Raw genomic sequence first — 21,815 nt, forward strand, 5'->3', positions numbered from 1 at the left:
ATTACTATAATATTAGTCCATATTTACTTAATCGCCTTCAAAGTTGGCACCTTAGGAACATATACACACTTGTTCCACCACTCCTGCGATTGGTGGAAACACCGAAGACCACTCCTGCGATTGGTGGAAACACCGAAGACCACTCCTGCGATTGGTGGAAACACCGAAGACCACTCCTGCGATTGGTGGAAACACAGAAGACCACTCCTGCGATTGGTGGAAACACCGAAGACCACTCCTGCGATTGGTGGAAACACCGAAGACCACTCCTGCGATTGGTGGAAACACCGAAGACCACTCCTGCGATTGGTGGAAACACCGAAGACCACTCCTGCGATTGGTGGAAACACCGAAGACCACTCCTGCGATTGGTGGAAACACCGAAAACCACTCCTGCGATTGGTGGAAACACCGAAGACCACTCCTGCGATTGGTGGAAACACCGAAGACCACTCCTGCGATTGGTAGAAACACCGAAGACCACTCCTGCGATTGGTGGAAACACCGAAGACCACTCCTGCGATTGGTGGAAACACCGAAGACCACTCCTGCGATTGGTGGAAACACCGAAGACCACTCCTGCGATTGGTGGAAACACCGAAGACCACTCCTGCGATTGGTGGAAACACCGAAGACCACTCCTGCGATTGGTGGAAACACCGAAGACCACTCCTGCGATTGGTGGAAACACCGAAGACCACTCCTGCGATTGGTGGAAACACCGAAGACCACTCCTGCGATTGGTGGAAACACCGAAGACCACTCCTGCGATTGGTGGAAACACCGAAGACCACTCCTGCGATTGGTGGAAACACCGAAGACCACTCCTGCGATTGGTGGAAACACCGAAGACCACTCCTGCGATTGGTGGAAACACCGAAGACCACTCCTGCGATTGGTGGAAACACCGAAGACCACTCCTGCGATTGGTGGAAACACCGAAGACCACTCCTGCGATTGGTGGAAACACCGAAGACCACTCCTGCGATTGGTAGAAACACCGAAGACCACTCCTGCGATTGGTGGAAACACCGAAGACCACTCCTGCGATTGGTGGAAACATCGAAGACCACTCCTGCGATTGGTAGAAACACCGAAGACCACTCCTGCGATTGGTGGAAACACCGAAGACCACTCCTGCGATTGGTGGAAACACCGAAGACCACTCCTGCGATTGGTGGAAACACCGAAGACCACTCCTGCGATTGGTGGAAACACCGAAGACCACTCCTGCGATTGGTGGAAACACCGAAGACTACTCCTGCGATTGGTGGAAACATCGAAGACCACTCCTGCGATTGGTGGAAACACCGAAGACTACTCCTGCGATTGGTGGAAACATCGAAGACCACTCCTGCGATTGGTAGAAACACCGAAGACCACTCCTGCGATTGGTGGAAACACCGAAGACCACTCCTGCGATTGGTAGAAACATCGAAGACAGTCCTCTTTTGGTATCTGCCGAAGTTCAGATGTCGCAGTTGCTTTTGATCTCTTCTACGTTGGCGAAACAAAAAAAAAAAAAGCCCATTTTTAGCTTTGGGAAAAGCCAAACATTCGATGGTGCTAAACTGTTTTTAATACTACAAACTCTTTGAATCAGATATTCCCCAATTTGCACAAGAACTTGATGTTTGCGCGTTGCTCGATCTGTGAAATTGCACAAACTGATCATTAGACACTCCTCTGTTTAGCTACACTATTCGCACACTGCCTGTTAAGATGTGTTCATACTTATTAAATTCAAAATTAGGCAACCTAGGAACTATATCGCACAAGATTCATTGTGATTCATCGCAAATGCCAGAACTACAACTACGTTCCGGAAACATTTTGACTGTTCCTCATTCGTGAATCTGATATATATATATAGAGAGAGAAGTTACATGCAAAGTATTCGTTCTGGTACAGTCATGATCAGTTCGGGCCCGGTGAACCCCCCGCCCCGTGAACGCTCTCATTTACAACCCTCAAAACGGGACAAGTTTAAACATGGCAAACAATCAAATTATTTGAAAATTTTTATTGCATTTTTCATAATAGTAACAAAAAATATATAACAATGGAATATACACAATGCAACTCAATAATGTACATGCCTTGATTTTTACTTATATACAAATGAAATGCTCATTTCTTGCCACCAGTTTCGACAGTTCGATCAATTTACAATTGGGACGATACTGTTACTCACTATCCCCACTGCTGTGATCTGTGTGATCAGCAAACACTTCTCATTTACACGAACATCCTAGTCCTTAACCCGTCAAATATTTCCTTCCGTAGAACTGTGCTTTCCGTTCAAATGCAGGAGACTTGATAGCAGTATTAGGATTATAAAAAGGATTCATAGAGTACTGAAAAGATAAATAAAAGTAAATGTATTTAATTAAACAGTTCAGTTCTCATCATCAGACAGCATCATCATTAACAAAGCATAAGCAACGTAAAATCACTCTTTAGAGAAAAAATAAGAAGAGTTAAATAAATAAATTAAAAAAGAATTGTTGCAGAACATACAAACAAATTAACCAAGATCTCTTCTATGTACATTTACCCCATCCATAAATATATATTGCTTAAAACTTCCTTGGAATGAACATTGCCAACCTTAAGGTATACTAAACACAATAGTAGCGCCGTAGCCAAAAGAGGCGAAAGCAATTAATCCTAATTATAAAAATACAAGACAATTACATGAAAGTTAAAAACTAAAGCTACGCTGCCATGCTGCAAGAATCTTGTAGCTCTCATAAAAGTGTCTTGCAACCCCATCTTTCCATTTACTGTTTACACATTATAACTTTCTGAAAAGTTATCTCCACCCATATAGCCCTGTACTCTAGTGGACAAATAGTGAACCTCCTCATTAAAGCTAGGTTGTCACTTCACAAGAATCTTGTAACTGTCAGTAGCTGTAGTGGATAAATAGTGAATCTCGTAATTAAAAACGTGTGTTTTGGCGCGCTTCCCCTCCCCGTCAAACGAATCCGTCGTTTCGGAAGCGGCGAAACTTTTTTTTTTCTTTATTTTTTTTAATGTCAAGCGAGAGGGCGATAGCAGGTAGCAAACAAGACGACCCAGAAAGCTGCACATAGTTTGACTCTTTGCAAGATGAAAAAATGTTGTATGTTCCTTTCAAAGCTATGTTTACATGGAGAAATATTATAGAGCTGCAAGATTTTTTTTATGACAACTACAAGATTTTTGCAGCATGGTAACCTAGCTTAAAACACACTGAAAATGTACGAGGGTAACACCAAAAGTTTTAAAAATTACACAATTGTCCGAATCTCTTGAAATTTTATGTGCTCTCAAAATCAGTCTACCCCTACACTTGTCATTCATAAATAAATCGTAAACTCACCACTGTATCCTACGAAAATTTTTGAGTTAATGTATAATATCTATACTCTCTGGATCCTGCTTCAGCACCTACTACTCACACCTATACACTTATGGAATTTTGTTTATGCTATATATTTCCATTGAGAATGATACCGTCTTTATTTTTCGGATATATTTTTATGAGGATGATGAAAATGTGAACGTCACTTTGAACAACTTTATATGAATTCTACAGAAAAAACACAATACGTTTTTAACTTGTCTAACGTAACTTGTCCAAAATATGTAAAGCAGTTATTTTTTTCTGTATATGTTTAATCCAATTAATAACCCATCAAATTTCACAGCATACAAAGGAAAATCTGCCGTTATTTTTTGTGATATGTATCTGCCATTTTCTGAATACTAATTGGGAAATGAAAATAATGACATAGAAATTGTACACTTTCTTCTTTAGAAGTGAAAGTTTCGAGAACGCTTTGACACATTAACAAGCAATCTAAATTCCGAGTTTCATTTTACAAACTTAAGGGGTTAGTAAGATACTCTATTTTCCACATACATTTTGAATTTTTTCTCCTCCCTAAGAATATTCAGCTTAATAAAAGCGACATTATAAAACAACTGCTCGAGAACGCGTTATGTTCATAAAAATTAATTTCAAGTGATGTAGTTTTCCGTCATAATACACATAACGTCAGGAAAGGTTATTTCAAATCACTGCTTCCCCTTCGTAAACGCGAATTTTCCAGAAAAGCTGGGATAAGTATTCGTTTTTTTTTTAAATAATGACTTTATATACTGGCTAATTTCCCTAGCACGAGGGGCTTCTGTCAAATTTTATTTTTTGCATTAACTTTCAAGCTTCTCTTTCCCCTACGATACGCATTTTACTACAAATGACATGCCTGAGCCAAGTGCTAACTCAATTAAAAAGAAAATAAACTGTAATATTTTCCATAAGTAGAAGCTTTGCTTTGTATATACTTAAACACAAACTATTTACTGAGCAAAACAACATATTCACATAAAAAAACTACATACGTGTTACAGTTTCCCCAACTAACACTTTGGCTTCATCAGACACTATCTATCTGATGATGAAGCCAAAGTGTTAGTGATAGTGTCTGATGAAGCCAAAGTGTTAGTTGGCGAAACTGTAACACGTATGTACTTTATTATGTGAATATATTGTTTTGCTCAGCAAATAGTTTGTTTGTGTTTAAGAAAATAAACGTATCATCCGTTTCCCAATGATGATATTGACAACCTTGATGTATTTTTTACTGATAAAAAAATCGAACATTGCCCTTCTTCTTCCTCTTAAAAGCAGAATTTTCGAAAACACTGGGGCACATGTTCTCTTCTTGATAAGGAGTTTATTATACAACAAGTTTCATCTCTCTAACATGAGGAGCTCTTGAGATAGTCTACTTCTGGCACACACTGAAATTCCTTCTCCTCCTCAGAACAGCCATTCTAATAAAAGTGAAATGATACAATCTTAGTCCAAGACAGGTTTTAAGGATAGTCAATTTTGCCTCTTGTAGTAATGGAAGGTATGAGAATATCAGTTCATGTAAGCATTTCACTAATCTTATTGAAACTTTTAAAGCTCTTAATGTTGATAAAAGAAAAACAAAATATACATATTATGTTTGCAAATGAAATTTACGGAAGCACAGAGAAAATTACATGTTAAGTTCCATACAATAAAAATATTGTAATATCCCATGTGAAGTTGTTTAAAAACAAATACATGCATCAAGTGTTTATAAACAACACCACGTGCTTCATCACGAGGAACTTCCACCAGGGGGACCTGCAATCACCTGCAGACGACATTTAGTCCCTCCCACGGAGCAGAAGACAAAATCGAAGCAGAAGCGCCACCGCCACCCAAGGGACGCTATAAATTGGGCAGAAGAATCCAGCTCAGTACCAGTTTTCTGGTGACCCTCCTACTGTCTGCTTCGGGACTTTAGGAGTAACCTATCCCAGGGCCTCTAGTCTGCTACGGGACTACGCCTATCCTTTCTCCTGGCTTTGCCTGCTTCGGGGCTCTGTCTGGGAATCCAAACCTTAGCCACTTTGCCTGCTTCGGGGCTCTGTTGGCCATCTAACCTACCCACTGCTTGCTTCGGAGCTTTGGGAACTTAATTCCACTCCACTTTGCCTGCTTCGGGGCTTTGTTGGAGATCCTGTCTGCGACCTTACGGTCAAAGACTACCTTTTACTTACCCTTTAAAATAGAGAACAAATTGTATAGTATTTTGTACAAATACTCTTATATAGTGGATTTTTATAATAAAAACTGGTAGTGGGAGTCGATTCCGGACACTCTTTTTATTAACTGCTCTACCTCTTCCTTATATGAGACGAAATTACACAAAGTTTTACAATATAAACATCCTTTGAATGTTTAAATTTTATCGCAAAAGTACAGCACGTGAATATTTGGCATGGTGAGTATCGCTTTTACCTTCAAGTCTGCTGGTTCATCTTTGAATCTTCATAAAGTACACTTTTTAATTTTCGTGGAAAGAATAGCTATAAATGTAGTATTACAGTTCTAGATCTAGTTTCATTCTATTACATTTTTTCTTGCATTTTTGCTAAAATAATAATATAAGGCAGCAAGTATACTGCTAGATCAACAGTAACTGTGTTCTACATTTTTCTTCTATTAATAAACCGAAACTAAATATACGCGTAATTGAAAAGAACGCAACGAGTTTCTACCAGTCGACTCAACCAGCATTTATGTGTCTGTCCGTGTGTTTCACTATAATTTTGATAAAGTTTATTCGATTCTCATGAAATTTGGTATAAGCTTTCCTCCAAGCTTTCAAAACAATCTTATTGTTTGATGTTGCAAGTATTTATCATGAATACGGGTAAAAGGGAATAAAATCTTCCCAATGTTCCAAATTTTCATATCATCATCCACATCATAGGTATTCTGCCCTTATTGGCAGGTCACTTGCCGCAGCTGAAAAGCTTCCATGCTCCACGGTCCTCCGCTAACCTTTTCGTCTTCGCGTATGATCTTTCTGTTTTTATATCATCCATTAATTGTAGTCTCCTTCGCCCCCTCCCTCTCTTTCCCGCCACCATATCCTCTACGACGTCCCTCATGATATAATTTCTTCTTACGCAATGTCCCAACCAGTTTCTCTTCCTCTTCTTAACAATATCTAAAAGTGTTCTTTTTTCACCCACCATTTCTAACACTCTCTCATTCGTTTTCCGCTCACCCCAACTCATTCTTTCCATTCTTCTTCACATCCACATTTTGAAGGCTTCTAGTCCATTTTCATCACTTTTACGTAATGTCCACGTTTCCGTCCCATACAATACAACACTCCACACGAAGCATTTTATGAGTCTTTTTCTCAACTCTTTATTCAAGGTCTCACACTTCATGTTATTACTAAGAATACTACCCAGATATCGAAAACTATTCACTTGTTCTATTTTCTCCCCTTCCACTTTTATATTTGACACAAACCCCTTCGTTCCAATCACCATGGCTTTTGTCTTTCTAACATTTATTTTCATCCCATATTCTTCAAAGCCCTTCCTAATATTTTCTAACATTTTATTGATTTTCTTTTCAGATTCTGCAACAAGCGCCATATCGTCTGCAAATCTTATGCACCTAATCATTCTACCTCCTACCGAAATGCCGTCATCATCATATAGGCTCTTTTTCACTATCTCTTCTAGATAGACATTAAATAGTGTTGGCGAGAGGCAGCATCCTTGTTGAACTCCCCTTCCAATTGCACTCTCTTCCGTCAGTTCTTCCCCTATCCTAACACTTACTTGTTGGTTCATGTATAAGTTTCTTATGATTCCTACAAATTTCGAAGCCTCATTATTAAAATATGATTAAAAAAATAATTTTCTTTGATAACTTTCACAAAAATGATTTAACTTTGATGCAACATGGTGTATCCTTTCCTTAATGCTTCCCAATCACCCACCTACATGGGATTAAAGTAGTAGCGGCGCTAGGCCCGTGATAGTAGGAAGGGCAAGAGGGGAGGCAAGAAAAATTATGGAGAGGCGAGACAACCACATTTGTTTTGCTGTGATTATTATTATTATTATTATTATTATTATTATTATTATTTAAAAATTCTGAGCTACTACTAATCCAATTCATTTCTGACTGCACATCTTTATGCTTGTGGGTAGCAAATGAACATCGGCACATTTCCGGACACATTTTAATGTAAACGGAACACAGGAACATAAACTTACAACAAATATTGAAAGAAGAATATCACACAAATAAAGTAAAACGAATTCTAAATGTTAGAAGCACTTATGCCTATAGCCTACATGCTATAAAAATGCACAGTCATATCCAAAATGATTGTCGCATGTCTATAAACACGTTGTTGTAGGAATATAATATAATAACGAATTTGCCCGGCATTTCTTATATTGTTAGTGTGTATATAGTCGGCAAAGGCATGTATGTGTTGAATTTCATGTCAAAACAGCAATAAATAAGAACAATTAAAAAAAAAACTTTCTTGTCCATTTAGCAACATTTTGTTTTACTCATTCTAATTTTCGTATTTACAATTCAGCTCGTGTCAGGAAGCAACTTGCCATATGTTTTTAATGTTAAGTGAGTTCCGCTGTAGCTTTTTTAATATAACGAGTATTTTCATGATTCTTTTTGCTATTCGTATCACCAATTACGAAATTCTGTTATTTGCAGAAATTGATTTAACTTATTAATACACATGTGGCTGCAGTTTATCAATAGTTATCAATAGACAGAAGTACAAAGAGATTGTAAAATGTTCAACGTAGAACATGGAAATACTCAGTGGATAGCCACACTCAGAACAGCTTAGTTAATTAGGGATCAGAACCAGCATTAAAGAATATGTTAATGAACAAAGATAGCTTCTATATCAGTAAACACGTCAATGAACAACAAAGATTTTAATGTCATATAGATCTCACAGGCAAATTCTATAGCAGCAGTTCGTGATCGAGTTCACCGGTTGTACATAGAACAATAGGTGGGGGCGAATGGGGGGAGAGAAGAAATATTGCGGTGGCGGTCGCCCCTCCTCGCCCCCTGTAGCGCCGCCACTGGATTAAAGTCTGGCAAAATCCCAATGAATTCAGAAAATGGAATGCCTCTCATAACAGCAAATACGGTAAGCAAACACAATAGTTTTTCCACTCTCTCTCTATACAATTACCTTTATGTACGTCTCGTACATCTCCATGAAGAAATTCTTTATACCATCTTCATTCTTAGCGTCATGGACCATCACAAACCTCATGTGACTCGCTGTAACAAATGCAGACACAAACCATTGGTTGAACTTGTCAACAGATTTGAGGTACATGTTGTTTGTCTTCCACATATGCTCATCTACGAGATCTAAAGCAGCGTGAGCAATAAATTGATTCAAATGACGGTGATCTTCTTTCTGAAAATAGAACAAGATATAGATAGATTGATACAGATATAGGTGTGGCCAATTACAAACAACAATAAATGAAATGAAAACATATAAATATGGGTCAGAAAATGCTTCCATTCAGTTATAATGTTACAAAAGTTGAAACAATTAGTTTTGAGGCCTCACATGCAACTTAAATGGTTCGATAGATATATAGGAACTATTTTGAAAGGTAGTAGTGTGGATCTACCTTGTTTACTACGTCTGTAATAATTTTAGTGAGTAATTTTTCATAAACCTATAGAGCAAACTTCATGTGTGACAACTGTTTAGAACGATCACAAAATAAGTGACTGAAACCATTCACAAAACTCTTAAAAGATGCAATAAACAAGGGATGTATATAGAGATTTTCATTATAAACCAATTTTTACAACATTCATTTTATTTTGTGCAAAGGTCTTAAAGAAGGGCATTTAGTTTTCATTTTTGCATTTCTTTTCATTTTACATTATAATAGACTCTTTGTTAACGTTTGAACCTCATCCGTAGGAATTGGAGCGATAACATACTCTCGTAGACTTCGGTTATACGTCACGATAATGCTTCAGCCAATGAGAGTACATGTGCAGACGAAATGAATAAAACTTTGTTAAGAAACGAGGGTTTCGAGAGTAATTTTGGAGCCTGAGTCCCAAACCCGTGGGCCGTTTAAATCCAAATTCCGCCCCGCAACTTCGGAGAGGGGGGACTGAGCGATATTAATGTCGAATTCATAGTTTCCGGGGTCGCTGAGACGAATAGTGACACTTTCGATGCCATTTAAATCTAAATTAACCCCTTAATGTCCAAAATGAAACAGACTCTCCCTGTGCAAAGAACGGTATTCTGCTGTTATTGTATATAGTAAAATAATAATAATCTATTAACTATTGGGTAAGACAGAAGATAAATTTACGCAATTTTCATTAATTACCACTGTTAAGACACAATACACACTAAATATTGGAGGAGACATTACTAAGTGAATAATTTGAGATAGTACAATGTGCTCCAAAGGTTCGATAAGTAATTACCGTACAATGTCTACTCAATTATCCGTGTGAACCATACTGAACCTACAAAGTGCATTTTAAAGGAAAAGATTTGAGTACAAACATGAACTTCAACGTTTCATTCTTTTATTACTGTTCATAATATATAATCTGAACATTTTTAGTCATGATTCCGGATAATGCTGCATCAAGAAAGAAAAAAAAAAAAGATTTTAAACTATAAAACAAACAACAATTAAAGCTAATTAGTTCTAGAATGTAGGAAGCACATATTACAATTCCTATTAAATATTTGGCTAACACAAACATCGAGGTGAATAAAACCAACAGTTGAAGCATTGAATTATCCACTTCCAATAATTCTCTAAATTTGAAAGTCTTTTTATTTCTATGATTCCTTAAGTTTAACTGCTATTGTGATTAGGATCTGGGTGGTTATGAAAACAAATGTGGTGTTGGTAGCTCATGAATGACGGGTAAACATTTAGAGTTTCTCTATATACTTTATTAACAAGATATAGATTTAGATACTTTATTAAGAAGTAGCGCCTAATGATTACTAGCTAAGGATCCTGATTATTTCTTTTGTAATCTCAACTCTGCAGTTTTGTTAGCAGTTTTTGTCGATATTCGCCTTGGTGCACACTGTGTCAGAACGATAATTCTTTCATTACAATTCACCAAAAGTAGCACCAATAAAAAATGTTAGCAAACTGCAGCTAAAAAGAATAAAATAAGAAAAATCGTAATTTCTTTAAAGTTTATCTTCGTAAGTTCTTTTCCCCAGACATTTGTTGTAAGTAAATATAACTACGCAATCAAAGTCGCATGAGGATGAGAAGCGCTTCTAGAAAGAAATATCACAAAACATAGGTTTCTAAAAAAAGGAACATTACTATACGTTCTTTATGGTCATTGACTAATTAATCATGACCTCTTGTCGGAAATGATGAGGAAGATTAATGTGGTTCTTTAGCAGCGAGTCTTGGCTTATAGGCAACGAAGTCGCCAAATTTACTCACCACGAGTTGAAAAAAAAAAAAAAAAAAAAAAAAAAAAACTTGTATTTCTCAGGTCAGTAATTTTATGTAAAAACCACGCAGTTTATTGACTAGCTAAATGGTTGTACAGATATACTACAGATACTCCTACTAAGTTTAGCATAGTTACAGTATAAAAACAACGGCCATAACATGACAAAACCCATACACCTTTGTACTACATCCTTGTGGCACATCTTAAAAATGAAATGAAATCTTTCAGTTTAACGTCCCACGATTATGCCCTTTATGCTGTGGGAGACGGATAATTAAGGCAAGTGAATGATGATGAAAGAATTGCTGGAATGAAAATGCGGGGAGAAAACAGGAGTACCCGAAAAAACACCCAGAGAATGTTGTCCTCTACAAACTTACTTGGATGGGGATCGAATTAGGGAGCCCACGCATCAGAGGTAAGCGTTCTACCACTGAACTACGTTCCCTCTGAGGCACACCATAATACGAAGGGTCTACTGTACGTACGCACTGTGCTGCTTTATATTTTACTGTATAACAGTACTGTATATACATATATTTAGGTTTATGTCCTTTTAACTGCACCATAGCTCTTCCTGCAGGTCTAAGGGTAGCGTGTAGGCCTTTGGTGCACGTGGTCCCGGATTCATCCATTCCCGGTGAGAGAGCATTGAAAACTTAACTACACAATCAATCCATTTCATTAATCATGTATCTCCTTAGCTTAAAATGCATAGGCGTGGGATGTTAAACTAAAAAAAATCATTTCAGTTTCCATTTAAATGCACCACATAAACAGATGCTTTATTGGTATAAACAAAGTTTTAATGCACTTTCTACTGCTCTTTTTGTTTATATCAGTTAATCCGGTTAACTTATCCCTCAATTAGTCCGGATTAACCAGGATTTATATATATATATATATATATATATATATATATATATATATATATATATAAGCTCGCTTGCAATAAAAATGAATTTTGAGCGTGCTGTGCAGGCGTGGGGGAAGAGGACAGAAGCAAATTGAAAGTAGGCCATAATTTTGACAAAAAGAAGAAGAAAATGAATGTTCGGTCTCTCTGCTCACCACAAGGCCATGGTCTGGTATCAAACCTTTGATTCTTCAATCTTAATATAAGCAATCGAACTGGAGAAATTCAAATATTAAAACATTCACCTAAAGTTCTAGTATTCATTTGATCGAACTGTTTGAACTGATAACCTCTGTCTTCATCGGTGGAAGAATAAAAAAATTAAACTGCACAACACACCGTGCTATGAAGTTGCTTCCAAATCACCAATACTAAAAACTATCAGAAGTGTTATATACTTTCTTCATTTCATCTATATAATTTTCAGTATTGGTTATTTGGAGGCAACTCTACAATGCGTTGGTCTGCAGCTTAAGTTTTTCACTCTTCCACCAATGAAGATTGAGATTTTCCGTTCATACAGTTTGGTCAATTGAATAATCGAACGCTTTAGGTAAGTGTTTTAATATTTGAATTATGCGTCCAATAATCTCTTCCAGTCGCAGAAATTCAAGCCTATAGACGTCTTGAATCCTGTTAGTTTCTCCTACGAACAACTAATACTATGTATTTTGAGGTTTTCATGCTTGTAAAATATGCACTTACGTATACAAATATGAGTAAATTATAGCATTTTATTTCGATCTATACATTCTTCTGTTGACATCTTTTTCCGGGCCCCGATACACGTGAAGACTATAAAGTTGTTTGATTTTTACATATTTTTTAATTTTCCACTTTCGTCCGAAGGCTTAAAATTCATGCCAAAAGCACTCAACTTCCATTTGTCCAAGCGCCAAAATTTACTACAGTGAAACCTGTCTATGTTGGCCATCATCGATTGCATTGCAAAGTGGCCAACTTAGAGGAAATAAATACGATTGTTGTATTTTTAGAATAGGATTTCTAGTATTACTTGATTGTAAAATGTTAATAACCACTGGCACAACAGCTACTTTTAAATAATGTAGACTATATAGAGTAATCATAACAATATACAGCACCAGAAAATAATACTACAGTATGTTTAATATATCTACACGTAATAGCAAATTTATTAATGGTGCTTCATTCTAGACGTATTTCTTTTATTCTTTTTGGCACATATGTATATTCTAATTTTGTAGGTAACCACGTACTTCTTCTTAATGAGCTACAAGTGTTTTCAAATGGGAAGTGAGTTACAGTTTCCCTCGGAGCAAAAGATGTTTTGAGAAAATTTTAAGGGAATTCATATCTCAAAACCTCCGCTACCTTTCGACAAGCCGACAGGTGCCAATAGTTTACAATTGAGATGGTTAACTTTAACCTTGAGAACTTCCCGGAATTACTAAAGCTCCTCACAGATGAGCAAAGAATATATAGCTCATTGTTTTACCAAAACAGACAGGATAAACAAATACGTACAACCTTTTCTGAATTACTGTACGTGCTTTTTCTTATTCACATCTTCCTTCACCGCCACTTTATCAATGTAGTGTTCTGGCCATTGATCTCAAGAACAAATCGTGGAACTCCATGTTTCTTTGTCTCCAGTCACAAATACAGAACATCTACCTCTCATATAGGAATATGGCAAAGATACGCAGATAAATTTATCATTATCATCAAAGGATAAACACTGCTCCAAAGCGGCCAACTTCCAAGATAGACAAACGGTCAACTTACAGGGAAATACGTAACGAATACCTTATGGGAAAATGCAGATTCAAAAAGATCAAGATGAGCAGATGGCCAGCTAAGAGAGGAGGTCAAGTTGACAGGTTTTACTGTAATTACATTTCTTGAGAATTACACAGGTTTACAATAAGTAATTATAAACACTGTTTTCTTCAAAAAGTAATTAAATAGCATATCGTAACACACAAATACGCGAAGGTAAAGTACTATAATTTTCTCGTATTCATGTTGTTACTACTATGCATCTTAAACACGTGCTCCCTTCTCAGCACCAAACATCTAGAAGGCAAACTTACCTTTACATCTTTATTAGCTGCTGTAAATTCCATTTCAAAGATTGGATTATCGTAGCGTCCAACTATCACGAAGTAGTAGGTTCCAGCCATGTCTGCAGCTCACTTCCTTGAGATACCACCTCTGCAATACAAAAGAATACAAAAATACGAAAATAATGCAACATACGTAGCGCGCATAGAGAACATTTTAAAAATATTTATTATTTATGCATCTCTCTGTATACAGATTTTAGGTACGAATTGCATTAATGGGTGCACATTGAACTTTAGGAGGACTAAGCATAAATATAGCGTGTAAACATGACATAAAACACAAACCAACTTGTGCTAGGTGACCACTAAAAACTACGAATGCTAACCAAGTTAAAAAAGAAGTACAGGAGGAAGGCCCGCGCGGTAGTGCGTCCGTAGGGAGTAAATTCGTCAGTGACAGTGAATACAGTATCTGTATGTTGAAATGCTAGGTTTATACTTTTGTGATCAAGAAAAGTTAATATGTTTGTGGCCAATTCTTTTGACATTGATATCTCGGAAACCACATGTGCTAGGAAGATGCTGTTTTCACTGATCGATTGCGAATTTTGTGCCGATTCTTTAATTTTAATTGAATATTTTTTTAAACGGTCGTTATTTCTTTATATTACATTTTTAGAGGTGCTCTGGAACTATTGAAATTAAAGCATCATATCCTACGAGTTATACATTGCAACACCACCTAGTTGTACAGGGTGTTATATATCTCTCAGGCATTTGTTTCATGGTCAAATGATAATGAAAAACGAAGGATAACCATTTCTCCAGTCTAAGATGCACAAGATTTTATTTTTCGGAGTGTTTTGCCTAATCAACACCATATATCACTGACATTATAATTAATTGTGTATGTAATGTATTTGCTTATTACATACTGCATGTAAGAAGAAAGTAAACAGTGATCATACATGAATTAGAAATTCCAACCGGAAGTAGGCTCAAATCTTGCAAAAAGTGCGAGAAATTGAAAAAATAATCGAAAAAAATCTCCCCTTTATGATACCTCTTGCCGATTTTTATCAAAAGGATTTTCACTTGTGTCTGTACAGATGTTCTGAAGAATAACAAGGAGATTCAGGTTCATATGTGAATGATGCGCTTTGTAGAAAGTGCAGGTTCACCTAGTACGCATGAAAAAATACTTTATATGGTATAAAAACACATGCTTTGCGTGTAGCACAGATTTGTGCCCACTTTGTACACTGCCTACACACACCACTTCACTTCATCATGTCTTCCTTATGGAGTACTACATGATAAGGATTCAATTTTTCACTTCGCATTTCTACCTTGTTAAACGTACGAAAAGTAATATCCCGATATATTTTGATTTTTTATACAATCCTATTGGAAATCAATTCCTATATTTCTTTAGTAGGTTTTACAAATGTAAACTCCCTCAAAATAAGATAGCACTAAGCCTCAAAAGGGACGACATAAGATGGGAAATTGTAGTGTTGCTAGAGTCAATTGACCCTTTCTCTCCCCTGCTGCATCATACACTTCCTAAGATAGAGAGTTTCAAACACTGAAACATAACGCTCTACTGTCATATTACCTAATATGGTCTCGCTACGCACCTTCATAGAGTCAAAGATAAAACTCCATTTTTCTCTGTAATTAGCCACCGTACAAGTATGATCTTTAGTACCTTTTTTCGCTTTATGATGATTAAATTTTGTATAATTTACTTAATTCCCACAGCTAACTAAACATCCTGGCTCATCAGACAGTGTCGGATGAAGCAAAGAATTTAGTTAGTTGGCGAAACTTTTACACAATTACTATTTTTAATTAAAACCGACTCTGTTCAGAGATTTTTATTTCTTTTGTGATGTTACTACAGTTAACAGTTAAGATAAGCCACATAGAAAAAATCCTCGTAAATTTTGTAAATTTAAGGAGCCACCAGCAGAACCTAACCCAAACAATATTTTCGTTATTTCTGAATATAATAGAGTTTGCCAAGGAGGCACACATAGTTAGTGAAGAACAAAGAAAGCAGGAAATTAACAAATATTTGGTTAAATAATTACAACTGAAGAAGAGAAATGAAACAGGAGTAACTGCGTCGGGTATATTAAATAGGGATGTACCAATATATCGGTATCAGTGATATCAGCCACTTTTGGGAGTATCGGTATCGGCAAATGGACACCGATATTGACAAATACATTTTCCATAACTATTTCCAATTTGTTTAATATTAGCAGTGACACTTATACTTCATCAGTTTCTTTTAGCAGGGTTTGAAAAAACCGGGTTTTTCTAAAAAAAAAAAAAAAATCAACCCACCTGAGCCCATATGGGTTTTTTCGGATTTAACTGGGTTTTTTCGAAATATTTCAATGTCTTTCGGGTAAAAGTGTTAACATGTGATTTATATTTCAAGATTGTCATTGTCACAACTTGCAAAAATTTTCTATTCACTGCTGTTTTGGAAAAATGGCCGCCACTTCGAAATTTTACATTGGATAGCCGAAAAAATCTATACAGCTAATTTAGTGTGTCTCGTACTTCTAATCTGAAAATTTCAACTTGAAGATTGAAAGTTGCGTTTTGTAGCGTGGATACCCGCTATTTTGAGGAAAATGGCCGCCATTTTGAAATTTTACATTGGTATGTCGCCAAAATCGATACAGGAAATTTAGAGTGTCTCGTGCTTGTACCCTGAAAATTTAAACTTAAAAGACCGAAAGCTGTACCCTGTAGTGTGTGTGATACAGGCAGATAAACGAACACAAGTCATCCTAGAAGCCGTTCGCCAAATATGAATACCAAATATCCATATATTAAAATGCTAGGTTTGTATGTTTGTCTCCAGTTCTTTCGACAATGGTCTCTAGAAACAAGTGCTAGAAAAGTGCCGTTTTCACTCATCGATTCCAAATTTTGTGTAGATTGTCCAGTTCTAACTAAATATTTTAAAAAAACGTGGCCGTTATTTCTTTATTACATTTTTTTAGGGTACACTGCAAGTGTTGGAATTTTTAAAAAAGCATAATATCCTATGAGTTATACTTTCCACTACAACATATTTGTATACAGGGGTTGTATATCACTCGATCGTTTGTTTCGTCAAATGATAATGAAAACGAAGGATAACTATTTCTCCAGGAGTGTTTACTGTTTGGAGTGTTTTGCCCAATGAACACTGACATTATAATTAATTGTGTATGCAATGTATAGAGACACGATTTTTTGTTGACACGCGAAAAATATCACTTTTATATGAAAATGTTATGTATCTAAAATATATAATTTTTCACTATTTGTTAGGCAATATAACGCTCGCGATTAAAAGAGAAATTCTGTCGAATTAGCGAAATTTACAACAACTCTTGATATTCCACGAAATTTACGCAAAAATGACAATTTTTCGACGCTTTTACGGTTTATTTATTATTATTATTTCGCAGTTACTAGCAATGTGATGAAAATTCCCATTTTTGAGAAAATAGACAACCATGAATTTTGAAATTTTACATGCAGTTACAAAATGAGCTCCAAAAGGTTTCTACTGGTGAAGTGGATAGTATGGAAGGAGGAGTGTTACGAGGTATGTTAGATGAGCATTCAGGAATCGCTGGAGAGTGTCTCCAACAAATGTACATATCAGTTTCGAATGTTGATGTGGAGAGGGCTTGCTCTTCTTACAATGACATACCGACAAATTTAACACCAGAAAACATTGAAACAATGCTTCGTGTTATTTGCATAAGTAAACTGTGAACACAGAAGTTATTTTTTCCTATTAGTGTTGTCTCTGTATTTTTCTCTTTAAAAGATACTTTTACACTACACAGAAAGAAGAAATTACACACCATTAATTTTATGAAAATGGGTCAAAACTTGCCTAACCTTAGGCTAACCCGTCCCTATCCTTCTTATCCCCATCTTCCTCTACTCTACCCTACCAAACTTTAAAATACTCTTTTAAAGTGGTCCTACCTATCAATGCGCAACTGGTGCGTGTATTGTAGTTCTCCCAACCAAGAATAATGCAAAACAGTGTACATGCCACAAAAACACTTTCAGGAACAGAAACAGAATATAATTTTGATTATTGACACATTGGTCTATTAAATATTATTACAAGTTTGGGCATACCGGTATATCAGCTTTGGGTGGGCAGCTTTTTTTTTTTTTTTTTTTTTTTTTTTTTTGTAAAAATTGTTACTATTTTGTTAAATATTGGCTAATTTTGGTTAGGTAAGGCTAATTTATGTTTGGTATTTTACGGTAACTTAAATTTGTACTCTTACAGGTGCAGTTTTACTATACGGATCCAAAGATTGTAAAATGTAGAGAAAATTTTGGGGAAGTCTTTAAGTTGCCCACATCATGTAGAGAATAGAACCAAACTCTGCGGGGCTTCTACCCATTCCTACTACTAATACTTAAACTATTGATCCGTATAACAAAACTGCACGCTCTTACGTGCTTTTTCGCTAACTGCAAATAGTCCCTGCAACATTTACCACTCCTCCATTGCATATACACTGCGTTTCCATTCTGTTCACTTCACAGAGTACTCACACGTCAATTAGGCCTACCCTCTCCTACCATAAACTCACTCTTCCTGTACACATTTTCCCCCTACTTTTAGCCCCCAAAAGCCGACATAACCCCAAATTTGTGCTGTAAAATATATCAATAAATGGATCCGATTAGTAAATCAGTACGTTATTATTCGAATTATTTTCGAGTGGTCTACCTAAACTTAACCTGCACGTTTCAATATTTTGATCTTGCAATTCTATTATTGAAATTTATGAAAACAAAACTAAATCAAACCAACGCTTAATCACATAGCTAGTACTACTACACTCACTACCTATATTGCTTGTCATTTTTATATTTGATGTTTTTGCTTAATCTGTCTATTCCTACCTTTAACGAATTGAATGCATTCAATGTTCACAAGTAACCCACTTTACTGGCTTACATATTCAGTTTTACCAAAGTAAACTTCTTACAAAACTTGTTCAAGATTTTACTACAAATAATTACAAGTACCATATAGCACCAGCTGAAGATATCGAACAAAACACGAACGACACTAAGCAAGTCTTCTTCTTCTTCTTCTGCGGTTGCAACTTGCCTTAGCGAAGATCGCTCTCCGGGCTGCATTTTTGCCGATCCCAAAAGTTTCAGCATTCTTGCCAATTTGAAGTCGAAAACATAATCCAAACAACCCTGCGGGGCTTCTAACCCGTTCCTACTACTACTACTACAACTACTACTACATTAGTTGTGGATCTATATAGTACAAGGGCAAACGTACTACTACTACTACTACATTTGCTGTGGATCTATATAGTACAAGGGCAAACTTATTTTAATGAAAGAAGTTTAATGAAAATTTTAAAAGAATCATCGTTAAATCACTTTTTGAATATTATTTTAAATCTTATTTTAACGAAAGAAGTGTTATAAACATTTTTAAAAGTAGTAAAAAAAACTGTCCGTAGGCAGGATTCGAACCCTCGCCAAAAATATTCTTGTTGCTCGCATGTTATGGGGCGTTTACACTTAGTCGATTTGCGTTCGATTCAGTTGAATTGACGTCACTTTCAACTTAATCGACCGTGTAAACGGGACTTCAACTTAATCGCTTGTTGATCGAAGGCGACTAATCGACTGGCAACTGAATTAAAAGACGTTCTATTTTCTGTGGTTGAAATAATTGAACACATCCATCAATCTGATTCGGCCTAGTTGCTTCGATTTAGTGGCAAATGCAGCGAGTCGATTTAGTCGTGCGACTAAATCGACCAAGTGTAAACGCCCCATTACGCTAGACCACTCGGCTACCAGAGCCGACAGCAATTTTTGTTTATTTTGTGTTATATGTAGCTCATGTCTTTGATATCGCATCTGTATCGACCAATCAGATCAGAGGATATGCTGAAACGTTTGGGATCCGCAAATAAGCCTCCGGGCTCTCCGGGGACGGTGTTAACAAAAGAAACAGATGATGACTTGAGATGAATCTTTAAAGATGCTTACACTAAGCAAGTCATCGACGACCACCTTCTTAGGTTAGGCTATAAAGTCATATTTTACATTTCGTTTCAAACAAATAGAAACACTTTAAACACACTGCATTTTATTTTTTTTATTTTTATTTTATTTTTTTTTTTTTTTTTTTTTGCTAGCTTTAATAACAGTGAGAATTTTTGTATCTGTCTGACTACACTCTCGAGAAAGGAATTATTATTTTGTGCTAAAATAGTAACCAATCAATATTAAATAAAATTTATACTGATTTACTATGAAATTTTAAGACACAGACTATCTCAGAAGTGTGACATAGAGCAGTTAAAGAAGAAGAAGAATTGACTTCGTAAACAGTCAGTGCTGATATCGAAGAGTGCTGATATTAATTGTAGGCTAAATTCCAGTTCTTTTTTCGAAGAAATGCAACGTTTGACAGGACCACTAATTCGCAATCCAGAACCTAGAAGAGATGTAGAACCTCCAGCTGAGTTGGAATCACAATTCATTCTACGTTTACCGCCAGTAAGTGAACAGTGTAGATTCTAGTAATAGAATAACATAGAATCAGGGCCGGCGAGAGGGGAGGGCAGGAGGGGCCAGAGCCCTGGGTCCCATGGCTCCAAAGGGGGCCCGACGGTCGAGGATAAAGAATTACTAAATGCCGGGTCTAAACAAAATCATAAATAGTGAATTAATGAGTTTTTTTTTTTTTATCCAGCGAATAGTAAACATAGGCTAAATTCAGAATTCTTATTAATCACTTATTTGGAGATATAGCAATACTGTTTAACATGTAAATTAAACGCATTAATGGTCTAATGAAGAGTTCAAAATAAGCCTTAATGTTCATTTTAGTGTATTTCCGTCCAAAGTGGTAAGAACGTAAAAAGTTATAAGGGAACATGCAAGGGGCCCGGGATTGCTCAGCCCCGGGGCCCGCGACCGCTCTCGCCGGCCCTGCATAGAATTACACCTAGGTTTAGATTAGAGACATGGCAGTAAAAAGAAAGAAGAAATAAACGTGCCGTTGCTTTTATAACAGTAAACTTACATTCGTGCAGTTTTACTATACGGATCTATATGCAAATGCATGAAAGACATGCTTCTTTCGACATTACTCGAGCAGACGGTTCTACAATATTTTGACATACCGGTATTTTACATTTTCAGGTTAGGTTATAAGTTTGTATTTCTTTTAGCAGAATATGCACTAAGTGAGAAGCTCCATTACTTTCAGATTGACTTCAGCAGGGGTCGGTATGATAATACAGTGTGGACGTATGGCATAAAAATAGTGCACAAAACACGAACCAACTTGCGTTAGGTGGCCACTAAAAGCTGTCTAACCGAGTCAGGGCAGGGGAGCCCGAGGTTTAGGAACGGGGTGCGTTCGTAGGAAGCAGACGTGTCAGCGATGGGGGGTATACGCATAAACGAGGATAGTTGAAGAGCACACTTACACATACGATGCTTTCACACTCTCGTTCCTTCCCGAAAAATGTTTCAAATCATATTTTATCTATAAATTTTATATTTGGTAGAACCGTCTGCTCGAGTGAACACCCTCTTTGTCTTAAGAGGTTATTCCCTTAAGAGATTCACTTTAAGAGGTTCTTCCCAAAACCAACCTACCTGTGCTATATGGCCACTAATAAGCACGAATGTTATGTTAACAAAACAGCCGAGCGAGCAACGGGGTTAGAAGCCCCGCAGGGCTCGTTGTTTCCTACCTTTATCACATTTTACACAAAAATAAGGTGGCCAGTAAACAGCATGAATGCTACCTTCTCAAAACATAGCCGAGCGAGCAAGGAGTTAGAAACCCTACAGAGCTTAGTTGTTTTTCTACCTTTATCTCAATTTACACAACGTTGTATCTTTCCCAATGTCACGAAGTTCCAATTTTCTC

The 21,815-nt window shown here is 36.6% G+C and overlaps 2 protein-coding genes across 3 annotated transcripts in view; one reads left to right on the forward strand and one right to left on the reverse strand.

Annotated features, from left to right (window-relative positions):
• Positions 1-2,008: 2,008 nt before the first annotated feature.
• Positions 2,009-18,966, reverse strand: Trs20 (trafficking protein particle complex subunit 2). Of its 2 annotated transcripts, none has more exons than XM_081752615.1 (4): positions 18,797-18,966; positions 13,871-13,991; positions 8,583-8,816; positions 2,009-2,357 (listed from the first exon to the last, which is right to left on the reverse strand). In XM_081752615.1, exons 2-4 carry the CDS (start codon positions 13,958-13,960, stop codon positions 2,259-2,261), a joined length of 423 nt encoding a protein of 140 aa, XP_081608741.1. In that variant the 5' UTR covers positions 13,961-13,991; positions 18,797-18,966; the 3' UTR covers positions 2,009-2,258. The 2 variants fall into 2 exon arrangements, with proteins under 2 accessions (XP_081608741.1, XP_081608742.1); XM_081752616.1 differs by having other exon boundaries at positions 18,923-18,942.
• Positions 18,967-20,215: 1,249 nt separating this feature from the next.
• Taf7 (TATA-box binding protein associated factor 7) overlaps positions 20,216-21,815 on the forward strand; it is a 38,247-nt gene continuing 36,647 nt past the window's right edge. The window contains exon 1 of the mRNA XM_081752617.1: positions 20,216-20,428. Within this exon, the coding sequence (XP_081608743.1) occupies positions 20,327-20,428 (102 nt within the window). The 5' untranslated portion in view covers positions 20,216-20,326. The remainder of the gene's footprint in view (positions 20,429-21,815) is intronic.

This window comes from Thermobia domestica, chromosome 3 (assembly GCF_964235325.1).
Source record: "Thermobia domestica chromosome 3, izTheDome1.hap1.1, whole genome shotgun sequence".
NCBI classification, from domain to species: Eukaryota; Metazoa; Arthropoda; class Insecta; order Zygentoma; family Lepismatidae; genus Thermobia; species Thermobia domestica.